At 41.9% G+C, this 25,535-nt stretch overlaps 1 protein-coding gene across 13 annotated transcripts in view; it reads right to left on the reverse strand.

Moving 5' to 3' along the window:
• Atp8b4 (ATPase phospholipid transporting 8B4 (putative)) overlaps window positions 1-25,535 on the reverse strand; it is a 204,028-nt gene that overhangs the window by 29,297 nt on the left and 149,196 nt on the right. For 10 of the 13 annotated variants that reach the window (XM_039106842.2, XM_063285310.1, XM_039106844.2 and 7 more), the window contains 6 exons: window positions 21,983-22,147; window positions 16,719-16,830; window positions 14,728-14,833; window positions 6,664-6,811; window positions 3,828-4,011; window positions 3,060-3,283 (listed from right to left, as the gene is read on the reverse strand). In XM_039106842.2, coding sequence (XP_038962770.1) covers window positions 3,060-3,283; window positions 3,828-4,011; window positions 6,664-6,811; window positions 14,728-14,833; window positions 16,719-16,830; window positions 21,983-22,147 — 939 coding nt within the window. The other 3 variants (XM_063285313.1, XM_039106847.2, XM_039106850.2) reach the window with 3 other exon arrangements.

Raw genomic sequence — 25,535 nt, forward strand, 5'->3', positions numbered from 1 at the left:
TTAGGACCTATAGGAAAAGCTACTATTATTATTCTGCTGAGGGCATGGAACAATAAGAAGACTCCTAGTGTCACATTTCTATATCCATAGGTCAGTACACCACTCAATTCTCATCAGAGAAGCTGCTTCTTAGACTAGCTGGGAATTAACACAGACACACACCAGACAATGCACAGAGAGTGAGAGACCTGGCAGCATGCGGTCCTAAATGGGATGCTCTCATCTAACTTCTCTCATCAAGGCTCAGGACTTGATGCGGAAGAGGAGGTAGAAAGGCTGTAAGAGTCAAAGCTGGTGGGTGACTGGAAAGAAACAGTGTCTTCCAGACAGAACAGGAGTGATACGCATGTGAACTTCCAGAAACGGTGGCAGTGTGCCCAAGTTTTGTACATATTCAAGCCAGATAACAATATCAAGACAGAAAAGGGGAAGGGGACAGAATGTCCCACACTAAGCAAGAAGCTACTTGCAATTGATACCTACTGGGAGAGGAAGTCAGTTTTCTTCAGTGGAGTATCACTGGGCATATCAACCTTACTCTAGAACAGGCTCCCTGCCCAAGAGTAGTTGGCCAACCCTTCATGTCTGTTTATTGTGGAATTTTTATTTCATTCTGTGTTTTGGGGGGTAGGCATTTTGTCTTACTATGTTTTGGGTTTTTTATTTTATTTTTTGTTTTGGTTCTTTTCTGGGAGGAGTTGTCTAGAGTCTTTTGTTTGTTGTTTATTTGTTTTGAGAAAAAAAAGAACATGAAGTTGAATGGGTAAGGAGTCAAGATCTGAGAGGAATTGGGAGAGGAGAAAGTAAAATAGCAAAATAAAATTTATGAAAAAAATTTAATCAAAAAAAGTTGGTCGAACAAATAAGAGAAATGTGACAGTGGAGTGATTTAACATCCGTTTCACATTTCTACAAATAAAATCATTCCCAGACTGTGAGTTCTCTGTCAGTGGGAATTACCTCCCTCCATGTCACGCAGTGGCCCAGCAGGCCAACAGAGCACCTGCTCTAAACGGCAGCGAAGCCAACTGCAGCGAGCAAACATTCAAAGACGCAGGAGAATGTGTGTAAGTCTCACCCCTGCCAGGACTGAACAGAGAAGGAACCTTGAAGGGTAGGCCACTCAGGAGAAGACCAGTTGGAAATGAAAGCATCTCAGTCATCTCTCTTCAAAAGAGGTGGGTTTTAGGAGCTGAGGAAATCTCCATGATTGGCACATGGAGATGGAGACCAAAGCCACCTAAATGGTTTCAATGGTGGGAAGAATGTTCTCCCTACATAAGTTCTCAACCTGCATAGACTGGTTGGTGTCTCTTCCAAACATGCTGTTTTCCTTCTATTTGCCTCATTATAACATATTGTCCTTAGAAGAACAGGACTCGGAGGGGAAGCCAAAACATGCTAATGCTTGGTGCTAATCAAGCTCTTCAAGTGAAAAACAGGGAGAAGAGACAGCAAGCCTGGCCAATTCCAGCCCTGCCTCCCAGTAACCCTCACAGCCAGTTCTCAGTACCCCTGAAACAGAGGCCACACACAAGGACTCCAGCCTCCATTTTTAGAGTGGTTAAGTGCAAGCTCTAGAATGGGTTTGTTGCTCTATACAGCCTCATTGGGGAGAAAAAAATCCATTTCTGTGTTCTGCCAATTTTAGAAAATATTTCTTCATGCGTTTGTATGAAACGGAATCTAACAAAAATCCTAGTGCATAGGAAGCCTCCACTATAGTTGTGGGCCAGGTAAGTCAAAGAGACTTTCAAAATAACATAAGCAGTTGCCATTACCCTTGGTTGCCTCCCAGAACCTGAAGACCCTACTGCTGGAGACGGCGCACACTTCCGAAACAGGACTTGAAAGAATCAAGCTAGAACTGACCTTGAAGCCTTCCCCCTGAGTATTAGCTCTCACATATCTGAAGGTTTTACAAGCACTGCCAAGGGAGCAGAGCATGCAATCGTCTTCCCCATCGAGTTAATGAGCCACAACAGCCAGCATGGCAAGGTCAAAGGATGCACAATGGTGCTTACGTGATATCAGCACTCTCCATAGATGAAGTTTAGCTGGCATGATGATATCCAGATGGCTCCAGTGCCTGGGCATCAACCACTTCTCCTTGGGGTGAAATCTCATATTGCCCTCTGATCCCTATCTCCATACCCATCAGTTAGTGCAGCTTTCAGAAAACATCAAAGATATTTCTCTGTGCAGTGGGTGACGCTTAATACAGAAACTCACGACTGATCAAAATGTAGAGCGTCTGCAGAGCGCCCAGCCATAAATAGGGCACATCTATCTATATTATACCATTTCCCTAAGGAACCACAGAGGAAGAAGGGGCAGAAAGACCATAGGAGCCAGAGGTCAGGACAAGGAGGAAGACGCCAGTGAGAAACCAGTCTCCTCAGGACACAAGGCCCCGCACTCATGAACACACAGCAGTTATGGCTACCTGCACGACACCTGCAAAGATCAGGCCAGTCACCATTCCGGCCTGGATAGAAGAGGTGCTCATGGCCCATCAACTTGGCTGAGGAGCTTTTAGTAGTTGATAGCTGTGAGTGAAGGGAAACTCAGTTTTCTTTAAGTCTGTCGGCCCCGGTAGGTCGACCATGTGCCAATGAATGGCTCCACACCCATGAGTTTATGGGCAGCACAAATTGGATTTGGCAAGTGATAAGTTTTTAAGACACAAATTTGGGAGGTGGAGTGGAAAGGGATCTGGAAGAAGTTGGGATGAGGTGGGTGTACTATGACCCCGTGAGATTTTTAAAGAATAAAAATATATTTTAAAAACTCCTCAAAAGGCTTACCTGCTATCGTACCAACACATTTCATAAAAAGCTAAAAGATACGCAAAAAGCAGTAATTAGTTATTCTATACATCAGAAAAATTCCAGCTACCCATTTATTTTTATGGGGGTTGAATTCAAAGTTCATTAACACTCAATTGCCAAATGGTTATACTGTCCTGGATCAGGCGTTAAAGTGTCTTTTCTTTATCAGTAAGACAGTGTGAAGAGAGAGTGTCATTCACGGGAGGATATTCAAGGAGAAATACTCACCTGGGCCGAGAAACCACAGTAGAAGGCGAACCAGAAATGCACGAGGGTGAACGCAAAGTTCTTGTAGAAGAAATAGCATAAAAACTTGCACATCCTGTAATAGGACCACCTTCCGTGAACAAGAAGCAGCCGCTGGAGATATCTAAACTGAGCCAACGCATAGTCGCTGGCTAAGACCGCTTGCAGTCCTTCCTGGCCACTGATGCCAATACCAATGTGGGCACCTAGGAGGGAATAGACGACGAAAAAGGGTTTATCCCCAAACAGAATCACAGCATCTTTAAGAAACTATTTCTTTTCTTATATCAGCTATATTTTGTAATTGTATAGCTATAATAATTTTATAGTTTTTCACATATATCATGGACTAGTCACATAGTTAAGCATTGACTCCAGTTTTACCTAAGGGAAAACTGGGCTGGGAAAAGGTTGGAAATTTGTGATCTACACTGGTAACAAAGATGGGACCAACCCAGCGGCTAGGAATGCAGCCCTGACTACTTTCACCTGCCCTGAGTGGATTCTTCCTCTCAAATTGTAGAAGGCAAGCAATGTCATTTTCTAAACTAGGAAATATGCGGGTGGTTTAACTGAAGAAAAAATGTCTTATAGGTACTAATAGGTTTGTAAGTGCTGGTCCCAAAAAGTATAATTTATAAAAGAACCATGGTAAAATTAAATTAATGCACATTTTTATTACATCATATCACATGCTAAAAGCAGGACTCCATGTGTGCAGTGTCCCTCATTGAGAGAATATTCTCTTACTTTTAATCATGCTGACATCGTTGGCCCCATCGCCGATGGCCAATGTCACAGCATTTCTGTGCTTTTTTACCAACTCCACTACTTGAGCTTTCTGGAGTGGAGTGACCCTGCAGCAGACCACCGTCTTACACACGCAGGCGAGCTCCAAAAGATCTTTCTCGACATCGCTTTCTAGGGCATGGGCCTGTGCCGTCAAAACAAACAGAACACATGACGATTGTAAGTTACAAAGCAAATATCACGGTTCGTGACGGACTTCATTTCAGAACCATTTCATTACTTCATCAATTCAGGGTTACAAAAGCAGTAACAAGAGTGAAGACATGAATATTGAGCTGTTGGTCAAGTTTCAAGGGAATTTAACGTAAAAATAAGAGACGTGTCCCCTCTGTGCCACCTTGACATGTTGTGATGCCATCTTGGCAAGGTACTGTTATGATAGATATTGGGAGAGTTCTACTAGGAACTACTAGAATCAGTGGAAGCCACAACTAGAAACTACTGATATCTCAGTAGTTCCAGATGAACTGCCAATGGTGATCTGCTAGTGTCCTTTGCACCGTTTTGTACAGTTAGTGTTCATGAATGCCAATGCACAGGCAAGACGAAAAGGACATGAGCAGAGGCTGTCCCTAGAAAAGCACAGTGGCTGGAATCAGGAGTTTGAACAAGAGAGTGACAGGCAACCTATGTCTCAGTCTGGGTTCCACGACCAATGTCTACCCTTGTTCCACATTCCAAGAGCCTTCCTATACCCTAAGCAATTACTGGAAAGAGAACACAATTCTCTCTGAGTAACTGGACAATTAACTTTCTAGAAACATCTCACATTGCACTCTGTATTAGACACATTCAAAGAACACTAGTGAATCTACTTTTGAGTAATAGGAGTCCTAGAGTGAGTCCTTAGCCACTCACAGACCAGTACGGTTTGGCCTGCCTATCTTCAGGGGCTGTGTTCAGTAGCACCTTTAGGTGCTCTTGTAATCCCCCTCAGGCCTTATCGCTGTTTCCCAGACTGCCTTTCTACCTTTGTATTTGCTATCAGTTTTACTCAATAACATCCATACTGCCAGAAAGTCTCCTCTGTTCATACTTTAAACAGATAATTAAATGTGTCTATTTCTGTGCTCTAGAAGCATTGTATTAATTCGCCTTTTGTGGTACCTGTCATACGACTATCAGAATTATACTGTCCCAAACAAGGACTATGCTCCATTCATATCTGAGTTCTGTGCCACTCTAGCACTGTGACCTGGTCGGTCAGTCTAGACAATGGTGGCAGTATGAGCCAGTAGATGGGTAAATGAGTCCAAAACTGTGACTCTGGTACAGAAAAAAAATTCATACGAAACCTATATGCCTCAGAAAAACTGCACCATCATTCTCAAATATCTCACATGCTCTGGAAGACAAGGCATATAACTGGCTCTTTTGCTCAGAATGGCCCCTTTTTTTTCTCTGTTCATTTTTCTATATTGTCAGCAAGTAGAACGTAGACTTGGGTTTAATGAAGACAGGCCTGATTGCATTGAGAAAAGCTTCAGAATTTGAGAAAACTGGAGCTATGATTTAAAGAGAAAACAAACTAAAACCTCACTGCACTATCAAAAATATGGTCAGTCCTCTATAACTGGAGAGGACATCTCATGGTTTCATGAGCACGGGGCTTTGAGGCAAACAGGACTCCTGAAGAACGTCTAGCTTAGAGCTTTCTTTCAACAGAGAGTAACACAGGGTAGGTGATTATCACCGGAAAGCCCACGCCACCCCCCACACTGGCCTCTTCAAGCCCAAGGGATGGTCAAAGCATAACCCCTAAGGGATCCTATCCTACGCTGCTGAGGCCACTCAACTCCAGACCTCGGCAGGCAGACGTAGCTTTCAGTTGGTGTTCATCTGTGCAAGGGAAAAGTTCATGTCATCTGGACCAACTTTCGACTGAGCTTGGCCTGCAGCTGAGCTCTGTAACTTTCCACGGTGTGGAAGCAGCACTTTGCTGCGTCTGGGATCCAGCTGGACAGTGCTTAGAGCGTTAGGAGCTAACAGGCGGTCGGTCACAAGGGGGAATCTAATAGACTCAGATCCAACTGCTTTTGTCCACTTAAGAAACGGTCTTCAAGAACAAACGTTCATTTTCCAAACTCCACAGTGAAAAGCGAGCATCAAAGCCAACGAGAGATGTGAGATTAAGTTCTTTGTACGAATAAATGATAATTTCACGAGACTGCAGTCAGGGCTTTTGTATTCTAATTAGGGACTCGGGAGGAGCGGTTTGAGTTTTGTTCAGTGCTTGGAACCTGAACTGCGTTAGAAGTCCACTGCAAGTTTATTCTATTATGACAAGAACCAGATTTCCTAATCAAATCAAATTGTTTGGCTTTGCTGCAGAATGTTGCTATTTAGAAAAACCACCAGAGGTATCTTAATGGCAATAATTTGGCGTGGTAATTCTATGAAGGTCAGGTTATGACTTGCAAATCACAAGCATTAGCGAGAGCAGACACTGAGAGAAAGCGGTGCCATCCCCCCCCCCCCCCCCCCGCCCCTTACAAACGCACTTAAAGCATCCTGCTAAGTGACTGTTTAGGCAAAACTCATGGATTCCCTGCGAATTGTTTCCCCAGAGCCTCACATCCAGTGTGATCCTTCAAACAATGATGTCTGAGAGGCACACTGGAAGTCTTTCCTTTTGTAAACAGGAAATCCTGTGCACGCCCTATCTCTTGCAGCCTCGTTTGTTTGAAAAACACAAAGGGGGCTCTCATTACAGCAGCACAAAAGAGATGATTATTGGAGTAAAGAAAAAGGGAAGAATAGCCTCGGGCAAACTCACCAAACTGTGGCCGTTTATGACTAAGGCATATTCTCCTGTCACAGTCTCCCCTGCACCCGAGTCCAACTCCAACCGTTGCTTGTTTTCATAAACCGCATGTCCATTGGAAAAACTCGTGTTTTGTCCAAGCAAATTTTCCTTTGCTTTCCTTAAAGAATAAAAGAATTAAAAAGGCATAACAAAGCACTCAAGAGTTTATCTATAACCAAACCAAGAGGCCAGCCTAGAATAGAGTTCATTCCATCACTATTCAGAGCAAGGCCCAGGAATTAGGTCCATCAAGCAAACCCATGGACAGACAGCAGTACCTGTCAAAGCTCCATGGGGTCAGGGGTGGGGGCGGGGGTGTGTGAAGGAAATAGGCCAGTAAACATAGTGAAAACAGAGTCATCTCAAACATCTTAAGCTACCTAAAAAACTGGTTTTAACTAAGGAATCTTGCTAGCTTTGGTGTATAAAGGCTGAAGAGCTACTCTCTGGGAAAAAAATGGTGTTTTTCAATATGCTAAACAAAATCTAAAGGCAATGAATGAAACCTTCTCATTGCACAGTGCTCCCTTCCTTCCCTCTCTATCTCCTTTTTCCCATTTTCCCTCTCCCTTTCTTCCTAGTGTGTGTGTGTGAGTGTGTGTGTGTGTGTGTGTGTGTGTCTGTGTGTGTGTCTGCATGTGTCCGCGCACGTTCATCAATTTTATATACAATATTATATAACCTGGCTAAAAACGACTGTCTACTTATAAACACATTTTTTAACTTGAAAGAGAGACATGATGTCATTTATTATTATACAATAATAGAATACTTTAAGTTAAAAAAAAAAATCCCCATCCGTTTAAATGATAACAATGATCTTGTAAGAAACTACAAACACCAAACATGGGGTTGTTACAAATTCCCCCGCAATGCCTGAGAACTAATCAGTATCTTATATGACGAAATAACCCCATTAGAAATGGCATTTTACTGTTCTCCTAAAAAATGTGATCATCTTTAAAAGGAAGATAAATTCCCTCCCAGAAGACCTGTGGGTGACCGGGTTATAAACAGCAGGTCTGTCGGCGTGACCAAGTAACCTCCATCACAGGAATATCAGTATATGTCCCCACAGAAGGATGCCCAAGCCAGCCACTGCACATGAGAATACCACTACATGTGTGGATGAATTCCAGAAGAAAACAGAAAGTGAAGAATAGATTAGCAGATGTTTTGACTTGTGGCAAAATGAACTGTCTCCCTGAAGTCCTACCCAGTATGGAAAACACTTTCTACAATGAGTTTATGATGAAGCTCCCCTGAGAGGAGAGAATGGTCATATTAAAACAAATGTTCTGCCTTCAGCTTTTGAATTATTTAAAATAGAGTGATGCATATAGAAATGCATCACCAAAAGTTTATGTACAAACTACAAAAGCAGACCTAGAAGCCCAGGCAGGCCACCTTGTTTCCTGGCTCAACACTGCCGTCTGCTGTCTGGGACCAAAATCGCGCCTGCACTTTTAAAAGCCTTTCACTCACCCTTGGTTCCAAGGATGGTATCAGACAGTTAATAGGCAGTTTGCAGGAACAAACAAAAGGATGTGTAAAGTTAGGAGGCTGTGTGAAGCGCACTGTGAGGAAGGAGACAGAGCAGGCACAAAGAATTACTGTTGCGAGCAGAAGGCTCCGACGTCCTCAGTAGATAAGCAATCCAAGGAACGCTTGTCATGGTCATGGAAACTGGCAGCGCCAAAGATGAATGGGAGAAAGGATACGAGACATGAGTGTGCCGTGCTGCACATCCCAGAAACTGGGCTCGGAGAAGGCACTGAAGCAAAAAACATCTCCCAGGGGTTCCTGTTTGATGAGGCTCCCATTTGCCATGTAAATGACTCAACCTCTATTTCCCCCTTGGAAAACGAAAACATTCCAAAGAAGGGTTAAGTTCATGAACACATTGGCTGAAATCCCACTTATTTAGGAGCTTTTCCCCAGCAACATCTTCCTAACATGTGACACAAGCCCCTTTCCAGGCAGAAGAGGGACAATTTTTATGCTCTGCTAAAATTGCTAATGCTCTCTCCTCGAAGGCCTTCACTCCCCTGCCAGACTGGAATGCTCGCACACTGTAAGACCTGGGTGGGTGTTCATAGCTGTCCTTTCCCTTGCTTCCTGGTACTCAGCTCTCCAAACTCAAGCTGGTTCTTGCAAATGCAATTCACTAGGAGGGAAGACAGCTATGCATAGTACCTTTCACTGAAAACGAACTGTACAATGTGTTAGGGTTTAAATCTCGGCCTGTGCCCGGACAGAACACATCCAGACAACGTGGTTCCACGTGGAGAGGTTTAATGAGAGAAGAGTAGGGGAGAGGAAAGGTAGTCGGCCATGGGCACATGGTGGGAGTGGGAAGGAGGCAAGAACAGAGAAGAACAAAGAGTAAGAAGGGGTAAGAGGGAGAGAAGGAGGCAAGCAGCCCCCTTTGTAGTCAGACACAGCTGGCTGTTGCTAGGCAACTGTAGGGCGGAGCATACCTGGCTGTTTCCAGATAGCTGTGGGGGTGGAGCTTAGACAGAATACCAACACAGTGTGCAGACATCACACATACTATGGGACCTCAGAATACAAACAGATGCTAAAAAGAAAAAAAGGATGCCACCTAGAGGATGCCACCTAGGCTTTGTATGAGGGGCAGTTTAGTACAATGCTGTAATGCGGAACCACACGAAGGGTTGAGTTAATGGTAGCACTTATAGCCCATACTGTGAGAAGCACACTAAAGCAGAGGGAGGCCTGTGCTCGGCCATGCATTCAACCAACAAAGGAGAAAGAAGGTGGGAAGAACAAGTTGTTTTCTCAGTCCTTTCCTGGCACTCTAGATCCAGAATTTAAAATGATCTGTTAGGAAATAGATTTAAATGATGACATTATGTTTAAAGGAAAATAATTTGGACTTTGGTTAAAAAAAAAAAAGGCTAGTACTTTGAGCTTGCTTGCTCCTTGGAAACTTGGGTCTGCCTTTGACAGATTAGCTATCTGACTTTTAGCCACTTGATTAGTCCAGGGTAGACCCAGGACTTCGAATTCCTAGTTCTTGGTTACCAAAACAAATGGCTTTCCATATACAGCCAGCCACAGGCTATCTCTAGGTTGGAGTAAGATACAACAGAGGGCAATAAAGGAGACAGCGCCACCCTCCCGACAGTGAGGAAGGAAGAAAGCGAATGAACTTTTTAGTTCAAGCTTTCAGTTCAGCATCCCTCACTGCTCCCATAGACTGTTAAAGACAGAAATTGGGGACCGGCCTAGATGGAGATCAACCCCCTGAAAACAGGCAACTGCGTGCACCAGTATGCTCATCAGAGTCAAAATGTAGTGCTCTAGAGTGTTGCAATTTATGAGAAGAAACTTGACCTGCTAAAACAGTTTACCCAGAAGAACAGAACTTGGGAATTCAAATCAAGATGTCGCCTGTTTGGTCGGTACTGTCATTAAAGACTCTATGATATCATAGTCAGTATTATGTTTTGCTCCACGAAAGGACTCCTGACTGGCCAATACCTTATAAACAGCCTACATCACACAATTATTTTCAGTACCTACCCCAGGAAATATTTGCATTTGCAAAAGGTCCTCATGATTAAGGATTCTACTGATTAAAGAGGTGGTACGGAATCCTAGTGTCTTCATGGGGGTGCTTGGAGGTAGTGGGGTCACAGTTTAATGAATTTTTCTGAGAAGAAAACATGTGACCGGTGCCTCAGAAATGAAACACTGAATGAGTTTTCTTGTCTGACCGAACCTCATTGTCCATTTTCCTTGGACAGAAGATACATGCCCTGTTAAAATGAGGCAATCCATGAAATAATCTCAGAAACTGACAGGGCTGAACTGTAGACAGTGAGCATGTGGCTAACACAGGGCTTATTTGTAGACCTGTGGACATGAGGCTAACACAGGACTGAACTGTAGACCAGGGACATGTGGCTATCACAGGACTGAACTGTAAACCATGGGCATGTGGCTAACACAGGACTGAACTGTAAACTGTGGGCATGTGGCTAACACAGGACTGAACTCTAGACCATGGGCATGTGCTAACACAGGACTGAACTGTAGACCATGGGCATGTGGCTATCACAGGACTGAACTGTAAACCATAGACATATGGTTGACACAAGACTGAACTGTTTACCATGGGCATGTGGCTAGCACAAGGCTTATTTGTAGACCTGTGGGCATGTGGTTAACACAGGAATGAACTGTAGACCATGGGCATGTGGCTAACAGAGGGCTGAACTGTAGACCGTGGGCATGTGGCTAACAGAGGGCTGAACTGTAGACTTGTGGGCATAATGCTAACACTAAAGAACCAATGGGAACCAACTCAATTGCAGTTCCATGTGTCCAAAACTGGCTAACAACCCTAAGCAAGCCATGTGCATAAAAATCACTCATTCATGTTGACGACATCCAATCGAATTTGACAGATTTAACTGTAAGCATGTGAGTATTGTCCATGCAACGGCTACTCCCTCAGATCCTGCTCTTTCAATACACTTTTTTTTTTGCATGAACTCAAAAACATAGCACAAGAACATGGAGGGCACAAATTTATGATTTTAATCCCCAAGGCTATGGGCTTAGATATAAATCACCAAGGCTTGGAATGTAATGGGAACCCCCCCCCCAACAATAGCTCTCCTTAGGAATTCTCTCCCCTCAATTTTCATAGAAAGCATATTCATTCTGGAAAGGTGTTCATTCTCCCAGCAGAATTTTCTATCACACATTGTTTCCGTGGTAGACGCAAAGCATGCTGGGCCTCCCAGTCAGGGTTAAAATAAGCCAACCAGTCAGCTGAGCTAGGCAGCCCGAGGAATGTGAGATGCTACACTTAGATGTAAATAACTTCCTTCGAATAGTTTTCTTCTCATTAAAATTCTACACAAATATTACTACTCAGTAATGATGCAGCCAAAAAGAAGAAAAGAAACTAGTTCTTAGAAGAACTTAGAAGTTATTACTTAAAAACAACCATGGTTTACACTTTCCAGGGCTTAAAGGGTACTTAGGAGGATACATGTACAGTGCCATGTATGCCTGTGCATGCATGCATGAGTGTGTATTGGCAAAACATTTCATTCTGTGCATATTTTATAATCTTATTTTTAACTAAATATGTCATCCATCTTCTAAAGTTAATAAAAGTCGGTTTTATTGACTATTTTGTATTTCATTGCTTACTAATATGATGGTATTTTAACAAAATTCTTCCTGACTAACACAGGACTGAACTGTAGACCATGGACATGTGGCTATCACAGGACTGAACTGTAGACCAGGGACATGTGGCTATCACAGGACTGAACTGTAAACCATGGGCATGTGGCTATCACAGGACTGAACTGTAGACCAGGGACATGTGGCTATCACAGGACTGAACAGGGTATATGAGCTATTCCAGTGCAGGAATAAATATTTCCTCAACTACATATTCATGCAGTTGCTCATTTATATCCTTAGAAGTAATCCCTAGAACAGGTGTTTGGGTAAAAGCATGTATGTCTATATTTTTAAAATACATTGCTAAGTTCGCCTTATGGAAAATTCTAACATTTAAAGGTACCAACAAGAGTACATAAATAACACACATTCCCCCACATTTCTTCTGTGAAATGACAGCTGTGACATCTGTGTAGCCAACCAGTTGTAGCTGGATGAAATCGTGAAGTATTAGCTCAACTATTCCTTCTCCAGATGTTCCTATGAAGTCAGGGGCCGTCTCTTTACTCAGAGACATCCCTTGCTTGGGAAGGGAACCAGACACAGAACGAAGAAGTTAAACTCTTTGTTTTGAACTCCAAATTAGACTCTTGAAAAGCATAGCATCAATATCACTCTAAATCCTAGCAATTGGGAATTTTACTAATGAGTATTTTAAGAGAAAAAATAAAGTTTCCTCAAGTCTCAAAGGATGAGTTAAAGTTGTCTTAGGGAGCAGAACAGGAACACGGAGCTCCTCTAATGAGTGTCTAAGTGATTATCTTGGCCATGTCTGTGAGGGGGTGTCTCTGCTGATGATTAATGTGGGAAGGCCGTGTTCACTGTAGGGCTGGCCTATGTATGAAAGTTCGCTGAGGTGAGCCATGGAGCAAGCCAGGAAACAGCATTCCTCTCTGGTTTCCTCACAGGTTCCTGCTTTCAGATTTCTCCTTTGAGTTCCTGCCCTGACTTCCCCTTCTGATGGATCCTTTCCTCCTCAAGCTGTTTTTGGAGAGATCCACCTTCAGTGAAATATGACTTCTTCGAAGGCATTGTTTGCTACTTCAAGCATTGCCTAACATAAAATGAGCAGGGTCCTGTGCTTAGCCACAGCTGAAACTGCCTGCTGCCTCTATCCCTGGGCATTCACACTGATGCTGCCTCCATCCCTGGGCGTTCACACAGATGCTGCCTCCATCCCTGGGTGTTCACACTGATGCTGCCTCCATCCCTGGGCGTTCACACTGCTGCTGCCTCTATCCCTGGGCGTTCACACTGATGCTAATGTTTTCTTTGGGAGGTTTTTGTTGCCTGTTTGTAATTTTTAGACTTCCAAAAGTACTGGGGAAACCATCATTAAACACTGCTCTGGGTTTGTTTTTTGTTTTTGTTTCTCTCAGCCTCTGGACAAATTCAATGCATATGTCATAAGATTTATTGTTGTTTTAAAAAGGGATCTCATGATTCATTTTCCCTAAAATAAATACACACATTTAAAACCTGTGTGTCTAACAATGAGGCCTGGGAATGCTACTTTTGAAATCTCTGATTTATTTGTGTAGGCTAGTTGAGGGGAAAAGCTGTTTAAATTTTAATCATTAAAATGCAAATTAACTAATTATACCAGAAAATAAATAGGGGAAAAGACTTTTGATTTATTGGTCTTTTAATCTGTATAGAAATTCCAGAATTCTATATATGCTCATGTATATGTATGAACATAAATGACAATTTCCCTTTAAAAATAATATTTTAATTAAGTATCAAAGTATTGCTATTTCCCCCAAAGGCCCCATGAATTCTATTGTAAAAATGACACAAAATTTATCTGAAAATCATTAACTCCAATAAAAACATGGTCAGTGTGCTGTTAATGAATAAATAATACTTTTCTTAAAATTATACAAATAATTAAAATATATACCAGTAATAATGAATGAAGTTTCCTTTTTTTTTTTTTTTTGACAAAGACATACATGTTCTCCTATCAGAGCATCTCACCAGCACGTGAGAGCTCGTTTCTGCTCAGGATAAGGCAGAAACAACAGCAGAATATATCTACAGATATCAGTTGGTTAAATGCCGACTAAGACTTCCTTCCCTGCGCACCAAGCTTTGATCAGAGAAGCTGTACAGTGAGCAAAGCTGTTACAAGCCAGCCCTTTTCAGATTTAGAGGAAAATACTTGTGTAGATTTTTAATGTTCTTTCAAATTAGGTAACAAAATAAGCATAATAAATGGGTAGATAGTAAGACTATTAGTTCTCCAAATGTGATGTCCAGTGGCGGCAAGCACTCTTGCGTTTTCTGGCAGTACATGGCGGCTGTACAAACAGCAAGCAATCCACTTCTTCAGCAGGCTGGGCTGACCTCCTACGCTATTCCCCACAAGCTGAGTTTTCAAAAGTTATCTTATCACAAACTGCAGGTGCCTATTAAATACTAATTCCAGTACTCCACACCCCAGTGACCTGACTCGGAGATGGAAGGAAGCCAGGAAATGGGTGTTTTTAAAGCGCACATTCTGTGACACCGCCATTCATCGTCACTTCATCTTCCAGGTTTTTGCCTGGAACGTTTTGAAGAACAACATATGTGACTTGAGACTCTTCCCTGAAAACGCCTGGGAAACTTTGGAGGCCCAAAGGCAACGCCACATCGCCAATACCAACCTTTTGTGATGATCGTGAACAAGACCTAAGGAGGCATACAGAGACACTACACAGACAGGAACGGTGGGGACTGCAGCACACTGACTTTCTTTCCCAAATGCCTGATGGCCCCGCCCCCTCCCAGACTTTCTCCCTTTCCTTCAACACACACCTGAGTTCTTCTCGCACTTCCACGGCCGTGTTCCCCGTTATCACAAACACAGCATCCATGGCATCTGTGAGCACATTGCAGGCATAACCAATATTGATGGCAGTTTCTGAGACAAAAAAAAAAAAAAAAAAAAATGGCGTCTGTTACTGTGTTACCTTTTCTATAATACAGTTGACCAGGAAAGAAGCCCGAGACCTGGGACCCATAACCAAATTTGCCGTTCACTGAGCTGCTCTCCAGCTCATCTAGGAATCCATGGTGTCTCATTTGGTTTTCAAAACCACCTTTAGATTCCCAAACCAATGCTCATTTAGATACCCTAAGATCCCATAGTGCAATGAAGAGAAAATATAAAACAAACCTTTTACCAGAAACCTCAATCAACTTCATTCAAGTGTCAAGATGCTAAACTTGACTAATAGGAAATCTAATATGATAGACTAGTAATTGAAGGCAAATGCATGCAACCTTTTATAGTTTTCCCACTTAATGAAAGGTATTGGAGTTTAATAGTCAATTCAAGAACCACCCAGAACCGTTCTGTCAGAGACCATGGGGAATTATACCATACTCAGCAATTCTGCTTTGATTTTATAGTCATTTGGTTCTAACAATATGGAATCATGAAACACTAGTTAGTTCTACAGAACTGCTCATCTTATCCTAAATCAAAACAAATAATGAAATCTCAGTATATCTTTTGTATAAAGCAAAGAAATGGGATAAACAATGGTAAATTCATAGGTACTTGCAGTAATTAAATGCTGAGGTCCCAAGACACGTCAGCTGCAGGAAGTCTCATGTAGTAAGTATCCATTGAGTACCACAGGCTTCAACTTTCTGCCGTTTAATTTTGTAATTAATAATTTAGGTAGAAAAACAGAAGTGGTGGTAGGTAGGCCTGGTGGCCCAGATAGGGGTTCCAAAGTTCAAGACCTGCCTCTGTGGAGGGTTTGAAGCCAGCCTTGGTGATTTAGCAAGACCATGTCTCAAAACAAAAGGTAAGGAAGGATGGGCTATGCAACTGAGTGGAAGATTGCTTGCTTAGCATGTGTGAGACCCTAGGTCTACACATAGAACTACAAAGAGACAGACAGACAACAGGCAGGCAGACAGATAGATAATGGGAATATAGGCATTTATATATAGTTATATAGAAAATTGATTTATCTCATCTGCAAACCTCTAAATGCTTTATAGGGTACCTAACACAAGGAATGTAGTCTTTAAAGTACATGCTGGTTAGCTGAGTATTTTGTTTCCTAACGTCAGAGCATAAAATTCTAAGCTTTCATTATTAGCAACAGATTAAAAACTTAGTAAACTATTTTTTTCTTTCTTAAGGACTCATTTAGTGTCTGGTCATTCCTAAAAGAGGTTCAGCTCTCACAGGCAATCCTGGAATTCAGCCAGGTGCACTGGTACAGCTGTTCAGCCAGGTGCACTGGTACAGCTGTTCAGCCAGGTGCACTGGTACAGCTGCTTGAATACAGTAACATGTCCATAAACAGTCGTGAAGCAGTTGGTGCACTTAGCCTCTTGGAAGTTTACTCAATACCCTGAGATATTCTAGATCTCCACAGCTCCCAGCCATCAAGAAACTGAAGGTGAGAACAAGGCCTCCAGACCCTTGCTTCAACACTGATAGGACAATGCTCACATGAAAACTATATGGAGAATTTTTCTCTCTAGGGGTAGCAACTGTACAGAAACTCTGCTGACCAGAGAATGTACTATGCAAGCTATTTTTGTTACTTTAGTTTTTGCATTTTTATTAAACTATTTTTTATTACTTGTTACTTTTTAAAATTAAATTTTGGTTAGTCTTTAAATAATAAGTTCATATTTTTTAAAAGCTTTCTTTTTACATTTCAACTTTTCCTAAATAGAGGACTAGAAAAATGATGAATTGTTTTAAGTTTTTGGTTAACATTTTTTAAAAGCATTAATTTCCCCTCTTCAAACATCACTGTCACCTATTTCCCAATTACCTTGTTTGTCTCCTGTTAGAATCCAGATCTTAATATTGGCTAGTGATAGACTTGTAATTGTTTCAATAACACCTTCTTGTAATTTATCTTCTACAGCTGTGGCACCTAAAAGCTTCATCAGAGAGTAAAGAATAACTGACGTTAATACACACAAGGAACACAAGCAACATTTGTATTTCAGTCAGTTTAAAGGTCAAGGAACAGGAGAAGACGGAAGCTTACAAAATGTTGATATAGAAAATACCCTATTGTATAAATAAATTAATCATTAATCGGATGCTGGTAGGCATCTGAAAGGAAGTTTCTAAGTCAAACCAACTTAATAACAGAGGCCCAGGGAGGTATCATTTCCATGGAGGAGATGGCATGCTCAGGTGACATGTTTGCGTAAATGAGTAGAAGCTACTCCTCTAAGGATTTAAGAAGTCCCTGGCTGCTTCTCCACTTTCGGCAGCAAAGGAGGGGTCCAAAGGAAAGCCCTCAGCTGGTAGTCAAAAAGCTGAAGGACAAAAGGTGGTGCCGTCCATGCACTAAGAGGCCACCAGGTAGCCAGTCAGTGGTGGCGCATGCCCTTAAACCCAGCACTTGGTAGGCAAAGGCAGGCAAATCTCTATGAGAGAGCCTGGTCTACAGAGTGAGTTCCAGGACAACCAAAGCTGTTACACGGAGGAACCCTTCTCAACAAACAATCAAACAAAAGCCAGCAGGTGCTCTAATAAAAAGTGAAGATTGTTCCATTTTCATCCTAACAATAAGACCTGCTTCCTACTACTCCTAGTTACCAATGTCCTTGGTCACTGAGAAGAATGATTTTTTTCCTTCTTTTATTAGATTTTTTTTTAACATTTCAAATGTTATCCCCTTTCCCGGTTTCTCATCCATAAATCCCCATCCCATCTCCCTTGCCCCTTCTATGAGGGGATACCCCTACCCACACACCCCTTTCTGCCTCCTGTCCCTGACATTTCCCTACACTGGGGCATCGAGCCTTGGAAGGGCCAGGGGCTTCTCCTTCTCTTGGTGCCCAATAAGGCCACCCTCTGCTACATATGTAGCTGGAGCAATAGGTCTGTCCATATGTACTTTTTGGATGGTGGTTTAGTCACTGGGAGCTCTGGTTGGTTGATATTGTTCTTTTTTTTTTTTCATCTTTATTAAATTGGATATTTCTTATACATTTCAAATGTTATTCCCTTTCCCGGTCTCCAGGCCAACATCCCCCAAATCCTTCCCCCTCCCCTTCTATGTGGGTGTCTCCCTCCCCATCCTCCCCCATTACCGCCCTCCACCCAACAATCCCGTTCACTGGGGGTCCAGTATTGGCAGGACCAAGGGCTTTCCCTTCCACTGGTGCCCTTACTAGGCTATTCATTGCTACGTATGAGGTTAGAGCTCTGGGTCAGTCCATGTATAGTCTTTGGGTAGTGGCTTAGTCCCTGAAAGTTCTGGTTGGTTGGCGTTGTTGTTCATATAGAGTCTCAAGCCCCTTCAAGCTCTTTCAGTCCTTTCTCTGATTCGTTCAACGGGGGTCCCGTTCTCAGTTCAGTGGTTTGCTGCTGGCATGCGCCTATGCATTTGCCATATTCTGGCTGCCTCTCAGGAGAGATCTACATGCGGTTCCTGTCAGCCTGAACTTCTTGGCTTCATCCATTTTATCTAGTTTGGTGGCTGTACATGTATGGGCCACATGTGGGGCAGGCTCTGAATGGGTGTTCCTTCTGCCTCTGTTCTAAACTTTGCCTCCCTATCCCCTCCTAAGGGTATTCTTGTTCCCCTTTTAAAGAAGGAGTGAAGCATTCACATTTTGATCATCCATCTTGAGTTTCATGTGTTCTATGCATCTAGGGTAATTCGAGCATTTGGGCTAATATTTACTTATCAATGAGTGTATACCATGTGTGTTTTTCTGTGATTGGGTTACCTCACTCAGGATATTTTCCAGTTCCATCCATTTGCCTATGAATTTCATAAAGTCATTGTTTTTGATAGCTGAGTAGTATTCCATTGTGTAGATGTACCACATTTTCTGTATCCATTCCTCTGTTGAAGGGCATCTGGGTTCTTTCCAGCTTCTGGCTATTATAAATAAGGCTGCTATGAACATAGTGGAGCATGTGTCTTTGTTGTATGTTGGAGCATCTTTTGGGTATATGCCCAAGAGAGGTATAGCTGGGTACTCAGGTAGTTCAATGTCCAATTTTCTAAGGAACCTCCAGGCTGATTTCCAGAATGGTTGTACCAGTCTGCAATCCCAACAACAATGGAGGAGTGTTCCTCTTTCTCCACATCCTTGCCAACATCTGCTGTCGCCAGAGTTTTTGATCTTAGCCATTCTGACTGGTGTGAGGTGAAATCTCAGGGTTGTTTTGATTTGCATTTCCCTTATGACTAAAGATGGTGAAGATTTCTTTAGGTACTTCTCAGCCATTCGATATTCCTCAGCTGTAAATTCTTTGTTTAGCTCTGAACCCCACTTTTAATAGGGTTATTTTGTCTCCCTGCAGTCTAACTTCGTGAGTTCTTTGTATATTTTGGATATAAGCCCTCTACCAGTTGTAGGATTGGTAAAGACCTTTTCCCAATCTGTTGGTTGCCATTTTGTCCAAACGACAGTGTCCTTTGCCTTACAGAAGCTTTATAGCTTTATGAGATCCCATTTGTCAATTCTTGATCTTAAAGCATTAAGCCACTGGTGTTTTGTTCAAGAAATTTTCTACAGTGCCCATGTGTTCGAGATTCTTCCCCACTATTTCTTCTATTAGTTTGAATGTATCTGGTTCAATGTGGAGGTCCTTGATCCACTTGGACTTAAGCTTTGTATAGGCTGATAAGAATGGATCGATCTGGGGTTGGGGATTTAGCTCAGTGGTAGAGTGCTTGCCTAGCAAGCACAAAGCCCTGGGTTCAGTCCCCAGCTCCGAAAAAAAGAAAAAAAAAAAGAATGGATCGATCTGCATTCTTCTACATGCTGACCTCCAGTTGAACCAGCACCATTTGCTGAAAATGCTATCTTTTTTCCATTGCATGGTTTTGGCTCCTTTGTCAAAAATCAAGTGACCATAGGTGTGTGGGTTCATTTCTGGGTCTTCAATTCTATTTTACTGGTCTATCTGTCTGTCTCTGTACCAATACCATGCAGTTTTTATCACTATTGCTCTGTAATACTGCTTGAGTTCAGGGATAGTGATTCCCCCTGAAGTCCTTTTATTGTTGAGGATAGTTTTAGCTATCCTGGGTTTTTTATTATTCCAGATGAATTTGCAAATTTTTCTGCCTAACTCTTTGGAAGAATTGGACTGGAATTTTGATGGGGATTGCGTTGAATCTGTAGATTGCTTTGGGTAAAATGGCCATTTTTACTATATTAATCCTGCCAATCCATGAGCATGGGAGATCTTTCCATCTTCTGAGATCTTCTTCAATTTCTTTCTTCAGAGGCTTGAAGTTCTTATCATACAGATCTTTCACTTGCTTGGTTAAAGTCACACCGAGGTATTTTATATTATTTGGGACTATTATGAAGGGTGTTGTTTCCCTAATTTCTTTCTCAGCTTGTTTCTCTTTTTATAGAGGAAGGCTACTGATTTATTTGAGTTAATTTTATACCAAGCCACTTTGCTGAAGTTGTTTATCAGCTTTAGTAGTTCTCTGGTGGAACTTTTGGGGTCACTTAAATATACTATCATATCATCTGCAAATAGTGATATTCTGACTTCTCCTTTCCAATCTGTATCCCTTTGATCTCTTTTCGCTATCTGATTGCTCTGGCTAGGACTTCAAGAACTATATTGAATAAGTAGGGAGAGAGTGGGCAGCCTTGTCTAGTCCCTGATTTTAGTGGGATTGCTTCAAGATTCTCTCTAGTTTAATGTTAGCTACTGGTTTGCTGTATATGGCTTTTACCATGTTTAGGTATGGGCCTTGAATTCCTGTTCTTTCCAGGACTTTTATCATGAAGCGTTGTTGAATTTCATCAAATGCTTTCTCAGCATCTAATGAAACAATCGTGTGGCTTTTATCTTTCAGTTTGCTTATATAGTAGATTACATTGATAGTTTTCCATATATTAAACCATCCCTACATCACTGGGATGAAGCCTACTTGACCACGATGTATGATTGTTCTGATGTGTTCTCGGATTCAGTTTGTAAGAATTTTATTGAGTATTTGTGCATCGATATTCATAAGGGAAACTAGTCTGAAGTTCTCTTTGTTGGGTCTTCATGTGGTTTAGGTATAAGAATAATTGTGGCTTCATAGAAGGAATTTGGTAGCGCTCCGTCTTTTTCAATTTTGTGGAATAGTTTGGATAGTATTGGTATGAAGGTCTGATAGAATGCTGCACTGAACCCATCTGGACATGGGCTCTTTTAATGACTGCTTCTATTTCTTTAGGAGTTGTGGGGTTGTTTAAATGGTTTATCTGTTCCTGATTTAACTTTGGTACCTGGTATCTGTCTAGAAAATTGTCCATTTCCTGCAGATTTTCAAGTTTTGTTGAATATAGGTTTTTGTAGTAAGATCTGATGATTTCTTGAATTTCTTCTGATTCTGTTGTTATTTCTCCCTTTTCATTTCTGATTTTGTTAATTTGGACACACTCTCTGTGTCCTCTGGTTAGTCTGGCTAAGGGTTTATCTATCTTGTTGATTTTCTCAAAGGACCAGCTTTTGGTTCTATTGATTCTTTTTTTTTTTTTTTTTTTTTTTGGTTCTTTTTTTCGGAGCTGGGGACCGAACCCAGGGCCTTGCACTTCCTAGGTAAGCGCTCTACCACTGAGCTAAATCCCCAGCCCCGGTTCTATTGATTCTTTGTATGGTCCTTTTTGTTTCTACTTGGTTGATTTCACCTCTGAGTTTGATTATTCCCTGCTTTCTACTCCTCCTGGGTGTATTTTAGACCCCACTCTAAGTCGTCATCAGAGACTCCTGATCTAGAATAGTTCAGAGCTCTGCTCTCTATATAAATTGTTTCTGCTCTAAAAATGTGCATGAGAAAGCAGAGGTAGAAACTGAATATGTTGTATCAAAGATCAACTAGGGGTCGGTAAATAGGAAGTCTACAATCCTTTACTTTGGGAAGACTTCCATTGCTTACTTTACTGCTAACAAAGCCAGTTTGCTCGATTTGCTGAGCCACACATAGTAATCTGGAACCCAGCATATAAAGCGTGACCCATCACTGAAAGAGAACCATGTGCTACATGCAAGATACTTAGCCAATGACTTAAGTAAGCACAGAGCATCGCACTTCCGAACTTATACCATCAAATCCCTTTCAATTTCTTCATACAGCCCAGATATCCGTTCATCCCTCTCAGCGATGGCAGAATTTGCATCTTCAAGCATCTTCTGCCACATTTTAAAGTACTTGTCATCAAGCTCTCGATAAGCAATTGCTAAAGTTCGGAGACCTTCCCCTGCAAATTCCTGTGAGAGAAGACACAATCTTAGGGACGGTAGACAACAATAAGCACAGTGAAAGTCCCCACAACATGGTGACTGTTTCATTCACACCCATTTTCCCCCAAGAGCACCACCTCACTGTCCTGGCTCTAACTCTGTACCTCCTCAGACATGGAAGAGAATAGTTGTGATTTATGTTAAGCCTATGAGGTCTGACATACGGGACCCTAGCTTTCCCCCTAAAAACAGCTGAAAATGCCTACTGAAGTGTGTCCTACTTGGGAAGAGAGAGATGGTGTTGGAGCCAATTGTATCTATACATTGAAACCAAGTGTTCTCTACCTGTAGGAGGTGTTCCTGTCCCAGTCATGAAGACATGAGTCACAGCTAGGCAGGCAAAGAAAGAAAGCTCTTTTGTGAACTAGAGCAGGCTCTCTCTCCAAGCCTTTTCACACACACACCCCCAGTAGTTACGCATCCTTGGTGAAAATTCAATGAGTCCGACTTTTTCATATACTTGAAAAGCTCCACAATAAAAGCTAAGAGCAATATCTGGTGAATATGTCAATGCTAAATAGTTGAGAAAGGGAAGTCAGGTCTGCTCCTTGTGGTTATGATAATCACCTTTGAAGGAAAGGGAAGAGAAATGAATAAAAGATACTACAAGTATGAGTTTTCGGGGCTGTCTTTTTTTTTTTATTAACTTGAGTATTTCTTATATACATTTCGAGTGTTATTCCCTTTCCCGGTATCCGGGCAAACATCCCCCTCCCCCCACTTCCTTATGGGTGTTCCCCTCCCAACCCTCCCCCCATTGCCGCCCTCCCCCCACCAGTCTAGTTCACTGGGGGTTCAGTCTTAGCAGGACCCAGGGCTTCTCCTTCCACTGGTGCTCTTACTAGGATATTCATTGCTACCTATGAGGTCAGAGTCCAGGGTCAGTCCATGTATAGTCTTTAGGTAGTGGCTTAGTCCCTGGAAGCTCTGGTTGCTTGACATTGTTGTACATATGGGGTCTCGAGCCCCTTCAAGATCTTCCAGTTCTTTCTCTGATTCCTTCAACGGGGGTCCTATTCTCAGTTCAGTGGTTTGCTGCTGGCATTCGCCTCTGTATTTGCTGTATTCTGGCTGTGTCTCTCAGGAGCGATCTACATCCGGCTCCTGTCGGTCTGCACTTCTTTGCTTCATCCATCTTGTCTAATTGGGTGGCTGTATATGTATGGGCCACATGTGGGGCAGGCTCTGAATGGGTGTTCCTTCAGTCTCTGTTTTAATCTTTGCCTCTCTCTTCCCTGCCAAGGGTATTCTTGTTCCCCTTTTAAAGAAGGAGTGAAGCATTCACATTTTGATCATCCGTCTTGAGTTTCATTTGTTCTAGGCATCTAGGGTAATTCAAGCATTTGGGCTAATAGCCACTTATCAATGAGTGCATACCATGTATGTCCTTCTGTGATTGGGTTAGCTCACTCAGGATGATGTTTTCCAGTTCCAACCATTTGCCTACGAATTTCATAAAGTCGTTGTTTTTGATAGCTGAGTAATATTCCATTGTGTAGATGTACCACATTTTCTGTATCCATTCCTCTGTTGAAGGGCATCTGGGTTCTTTCCAGCTTCTGGCTATTATAAATAAGGCTGCAATGAACATAGTGGAGCACGTGTCTTTTTTATATGTTGGGGCATCTTTTGGGTATATGCCCAAGAGAGGTATAGCTGGATCCTCAGGCAGTTCAATGTCCAATTTTCTGAGGATCCTCCAGACTGATTTCCAGAATGGTTGTACCAGTTTGCAATCCCACCAACAATGGAGGAGTGTTCCTCTTTCTCCACATCCTCGCCAGCATCTGTTGTCCCCTGAGTTTTTGATCTTAGCCATTCTCACTGGTGTGAGGTGAAATCTCAGGGTTGTTTTGATTTGCATTTCCCTTATAACTAAAGATGTTGAACATTTCTTTAGGTGTTTCTCAGCCATTTGGCATTCCTCAGCTGTGAATTCTTTGTTTAGCTCTGAACCCCATTTTTAATAGGGTTATTTGTTTCCCTGCGGTCTAACTTCTTGAGTTCTTTGTATATTTTGGATATAAGGCCTCTATCTGTTGGAGGATTGGTAAAGATCTTTTCCCAATCTGTTGGTTGCCGTTTTGTCCTAACCACAGTGTCCTTTGCCTTACAGAAGCTTTGCAGTTTTATGAGATCCCATTTGTCGATTCTTGATCTTAGAGCGTAAGCCATTGGTGTTTTGTTTAGGAAATTTTTTCCAGTGCCCATGTGTTCCAGATGCTTCCCTAGTTTTTCTTCTATTAGTTTGAGTGTGTCTGGTTTGATGTGGAGGTCCTTGATCCACTTGGACTTAAGCTTTGTACAGGGTGATAAGCATGGATCGATCTGCATTCTTCTACATGTTGACCCCCAGTTGAACCAGCACCATTTGCTGAAAATGCTATCTTTTTTCCATTGGATGGTTTTGGCTCCTTTGTCAAAAATCAAGTGACCATAGGTGTGTGGGTTCATTTCTGGGTCTTCAATTCTATTCCATTGGTCTATCTGTCTGTCTCTGTACCAATACCATGCAGCTTTTATCACTATTGCTCTGTAATACTGCTTGAGTTCAGGGATAGTGATTCCCCCTGAAGTCCTTTTATTGTTGAGGATAGCTTTAGCTATCCTGGGTTTTTTGTTATTCCAGATGAATTTGCAAATTGTTCTGTCTAACTCTCTGAAGAATTGGATTGGTATTTTGATGGGGATTGCATTGAATCTGTAGATTGCTTTTGGTAAAATGGCCATTTTTACTATATTAATCCTGCCAATCCATGAGCATGGGAGATCTTTCCATCTTCTGAGGTCTTCTTCAATTTCCTTCTTCAGTGTCTTGAAGTTCTTATTGTACAGATCTTTTACTTGCTTTTTAAAGTCACACCGAGGTACTTTATATTATTTGGGTCTATTATGAAGGGTGTCGTTTCCCTAATTTCTTTCTCAGCTTGTTTCTCTTTTGTATAGAGGAAGGCAACTGATTTATTTGAGTTAATTTTATACTCAGCCACTTTGCTGAAGTTGTCTATCAGCTTTAGTAGTTCTCTGGTGGAACTTTTGGGATCACTTAAATATACTATCATATCATCTGCAAATAGTGATATTTTCGGGGCTGTCTTTGATCTTTAGACTCTAGACTCTTCTGTGACATGTTTCCCTTTTTTAATTACATTGGTTTTATCTTTAATAATAAAACAATGTTTGAAATCTTGAAGATATCATCATCAAATCAGACCAGCTCAAACATTAATTATTTGTTAGAAATTATAGTATATTATATGGAGCTATTGTAATAAGCAATCAAATATTAGGAAGTCATGTTTTTCCTAAGTTAGTATAAATTGTCAACTTGCACAGTCTAGACTCATCTAAGAGG

The sequence above is a fragment of the Rattus norvegicus genome, chromosome 3 (genome assembly GCF_036323735.1).
Source record: "Rattus norvegicus strain BN/NHsdMcwi chromosome 3, GRCr8, whole genome shotgun sequence".
NCBI classification, from domain to species: domain Eukaryota; kingdom Metazoa; phylum Chordata; class Mammalia; order Rodentia; family Muridae; genus Rattus; species Rattus norvegicus.